General features: G+C 37.4%; 1 protein-coding gene across 1 annotated transcript; it reads right to left on the minus strand.

The window, feature by feature from the left end:
• Window positions 1–1,845: 1,845 nt before the first annotated feature.
• On the minus strand, window positions 1,846–2,690 carry LOC6035953 (cuticle protein 76). The gene is made up of 2 exons (XM_001846009.2): window positions 2,610–2,690; window positions 1,846–2,539 (listed from the first exon to the last, which is right to left on the minus strand). Exons 1-2 carry the CDS (start codon window positions 2,616–2,618, stop codon window positions 2,093–2,095), a joined length of 456 nt encoding a protein of 151 aa, XP_001846061.1. The 5' UTR covers window positions 2,619–2,690; the 3' UTR covers window positions 1,846–2,092.
• Between the last annotated feature and the right edge of the window lie 1,353 nt (window positions 2,691–4,043).

The following is a 4,043-nucleotide window of genomic DNA, read 5'->3' on the forward strand; positions in this document are numbered from 1 at the left end:
CTTTTCCCTATCCGAAGTCCTTCAAAAAAAAGTCTAATCGAAACTTCGAATAATCAAGGCTTCGGATAATCGAGTGTGGACTGTATCGCAGTTTTAATAAGGTTTTTTTTTTGTTTTTTTGGCATTTTTAGCAAAAACAATCTCAAATGATTTTTTCTGCATTGTGTATCATAATAAGCATGTTTGAGCTCGTCTAAACATATTTTGATTTTTTATGAAATTCGGATGTACAGTACCCAAAAAACAAACAACGTCAATATTTTGATATTTTGAAAACTAATCATTGCAAAACAACAAGACAGGTAGGTGATGCATTTTTAAACATTTTTATTATTCAAATGTTGAATGCACCGCTTGTAATTTAAATTTTTATATTTTCTATACTTAGAACAGGCGAGTTGAAACTATTTTTAAGGCTTTGGCGTCCGTGTAAGTTGGACATGCGTTGGACGTTAATAAGAATCGGTGATCGAACGTCAGAGTGCTGAAGAATCAACCTTAGGACAGGTGTAAAGAGCATATTAAAACACTTTTTTAATTCTTGGAACGATGGCTTGTAATTTTAATATTTATATCTTTTTATTTTTTTGCAAAGATTTTTCGATAATTTAACCTTAAAGATTGGCGAAAGTACATTTCGATTTCAAATTCAAACTTAACATAAAAAAATGAATAACCAGATTCAAGTGAAAGAAACAACAGCATGCAAAAACAGCTCCAATGTCAGTGTTCCACTGATCGGAATAAACCAGTGGTTCTCAAACCTTTTTCAATCCATTCCCCCCTAGGATAATTTCTATCTGGAGTTTTTTTTAAAAAGGTCCAATAACCCAAATTTCCAGGTTTTGCTTTTTGGGTGTTTTGAAACCGCCTTGAGTCAGGGGTATTGAAAAACACCCAAAAAGCAAAAACTGAAAATTTGGTTGATTGGACCTTTTCAAAAAAAAAAAACAAAAACAAAAAAAAAGACTCCAGCTATGAACTTTATTCCCCCTTCATTTTTCAACTTATTGGTATCAATGCATAAAATATTTATGTTTGTAGAGTGTTTATTTATATTTTTTCAAAAATAAAAAGGCAAATAATATCTTGTTGTTTGAAAGAAACAAAAAATCGCAAAACATTGTTTGATAACTTTTTTTTACTTATGCTTGGAAATGCTTGTATCCTCACAAATATATAAAAAAAATTAAATGTTAAAAAATATTCATATTTAACCAGATTTTTGAAGGTCTTTTTTGGAAAAATCTAAAACTATCAAAAATGCAAAAACAATCTTTTGCAAAAATTACTACAGAACGGCTCATAAAACTAACATGAATTCTCCTTTAAAAAACGAAACGCATCTCACTTCGTGACAGTTAAGCAACTGTATTTAACAAATCCTCATGTTTCAAACAATATGAAAATCCACATGAAATAGCAATGATTTTTTTAGTTTTTGCCAGCTATAAATTTGAAATCTCTTAAGACAAAATCTAAGAAAAAGCTGTTGACAGTTATTAAATAAATTCACAAATTGCATAAGAAATTAAAATAAACGAATGTATTATAGATTAATAGAGAGAGCCAGAAAAGCATTGGGTGTTTTGGCAAAAACGTTAAAAAATGAATTTCCATTGCATCCTCATTCCCCACCAGAATGGCCAAATTCCTCCCCAGGGGGGAATTCCTCACCGGTTGAGAAACACTGGAATAAACTAAATCAAGATTAAGATGTTTAGTATTTTCACAGCACTTTCGTATGGTACCTTGTTATTGTAATTTCTGGCCACTCAAAAGAATAAATTAACGATGTTCTTTTCATTTGTTCTTATCGTTCCATATCTCCAAAGAAACAATCTTATTTTTGGCTCATATTTTGTTCATTTTATTACCCTGATGTTGAGAGGTGCAAAGAACGGTTCTTCGTATGGTATTGCGTGTGTGTGTGTGTTGGTTGATTCTAGTTGATCACCGCTGGCGGTCGTCGTGGGAGATGTTGTTCCGACCCACCCAGCGGACTTTGTTCGTTGACTGTGTTGACTTAGAGTTGTTGCTGTGGTTGTTGTTGGTTCCGGTTCCGGTGATCCGAGGTTCTCGAAGACACTTCTTACCAGGCGTAGTTGATTCCGAGTCCGTTGCTGTAGGTCATGTGGGCGACGGTCGGGGCAGCCGAGTAGGCAACTCCGAGCAGAGCTGGGGCAGCGGCGACGGCCTTGACTCCTCCGTACACGGCTGGGTGAGCGTAAGCTGGGGCGGCATAGGCCGGGGCGTGGTAGGCTGGGGCATGAGCGTAGGCAGCCGGGTAGGCAGCGGCCACGTGTCCGACGGCCAGTCCGGGGTTGCTGATGCGCACATCGGACTTGCTCACCGACGAGTACGGGGTGTCGATGGTCTTGGAATGGGTCGAGATCTGTCCCAAGTTACCGTAGGTGCGCAGGATGTTGGACTGCTGGCTGGTGATGGCCGGGGTGTGGATTCCGGCGTAGGTCGGACCAGCTGGGTTCAGCGAGTAAGCGGCCTGGCACACGGCAACGGCGGCGGCGAAGACGACGAACTGTGGAAAGAAAGCGAGAGCACGGTTTAGAACTCCACGGTTTTGAGCCCAAAATTCTCCCTCAACTCACTTTGAACATTTTGAGCGGTGTTTTTGTTTGTTAAATAAATAAATAACTTAAGGGACTATGCAGTGCAGAGTGCAACAAGTAACTGATAACTTTATTGCAAAATGTGATCGCTTTATATAGTCGCGCTTTTGCCTCTTTGCGCACACCTTACTTTTCGGGCTGGCACCGTTTAAGCCCGAGTCTGAAAAATGAGAATTAAAAAAAGCAACACCCCGTGCGCGTAGATTCGGAATATCAAAGTCGTCGTACGACACAAACGCGCAAAACAAGAGCATTTTGCGCGCAAGATCGGATGTAAGGCTTAGTCGGGCTTGCAGGGCGGTGGCTGCGTATAGCGCGTTAATGCTGAGTAGGGGAGACAGTTGATCCTCGAATTGAATGCGTTGATAGTAATTGGTTTGATATCACAAGCTGGTGATGATGTCGATTTTTGATTGATGATTATTTTGCTATTTTTAAAATATCATAGCAATGAACTTCTTTTTATTTTGTATCTATATTTATGGAAAACATGCTCAGAAGTTTTTGTTGCAATTTTTGGCAATTCAAGTTTTTTTAGGTAATAACGTTTAAATTTGCATTTTTTATGTGTAATTTCTTATCAATAATCCACAATAAAAGTTTATCGAAAAAAGGTTATATTCAACCACCAAAATTTTCAAACTTCCAAAACTCACCTTTTTTTAATGTGAACTAAAATGGCGTCAAGCATTTTACAACACTTTTTTGTTCGCCAAAAAAAAAAACTTTTTGCGGTGCTGTTTATTGGAATTCCACAAAAAATGAAAATATTTATGATCGATCCCAGACATGCTAAATATGATTTCAAACGCAGGAAATTGCGTTTCTAATTGTTTTCAGTTGGTTAGACTTCTATTTCCTTCAAAATTTTGAAGTTTTTAGAAAAAATATTTAACATTTTTTAGAATTTTGAATTTTTTATATGCAACAATGTAACTGTTACATTGGATGTATCAAAATAAGTGGCAAAATCAAATTTCTATCAATGTCACCCAGGGCTATCAAAGTCACCCCAGTTTACGGCACTTACTTGAAAATTAATTCAAATTTTACATTAAATATTGGTCATCTTAACATAGTTCATGTTTATTTGGACGATTGGACGATAAAAGGATGTGTGATAATTTGATTACTTGAGATGTTTTTAAAGAATCTATGACATTTCCCCGATACCCACATTCTCGAAAAGACATTTCCCCGAATGCCAAATCTCCGAAAAGACACTTTTCCGAAATGTCATATACCCGAAAATCATTTCCCCGAACAATCCATTTCCCCGAATGGCCACATCCCCGAATGGCGACTTCCCCTAAAAACTATTTTCCCGAATGGCCACTTCCCCTAATTTTCCACGTCCCCGAAAATCATTTTCCCAAATGACCATATCCCCGAACGGCCATTTCCCCGAACGCC

Source organism: Culex quinquefasciatus, chromosome 2 (genome assembly GCF_015732765.1).
Source record: "Culex quinquefasciatus strain JHB chromosome 2, VPISU_Cqui_1.0_pri_paternal, whole genome shotgun sequence".
In the NCBI taxonomy this organism is placed as follows: domain Eukaryota; kingdom Metazoa; phylum Arthropoda; class Insecta; order Diptera; family Culicidae; genus Culex; species Culex quinquefasciatus.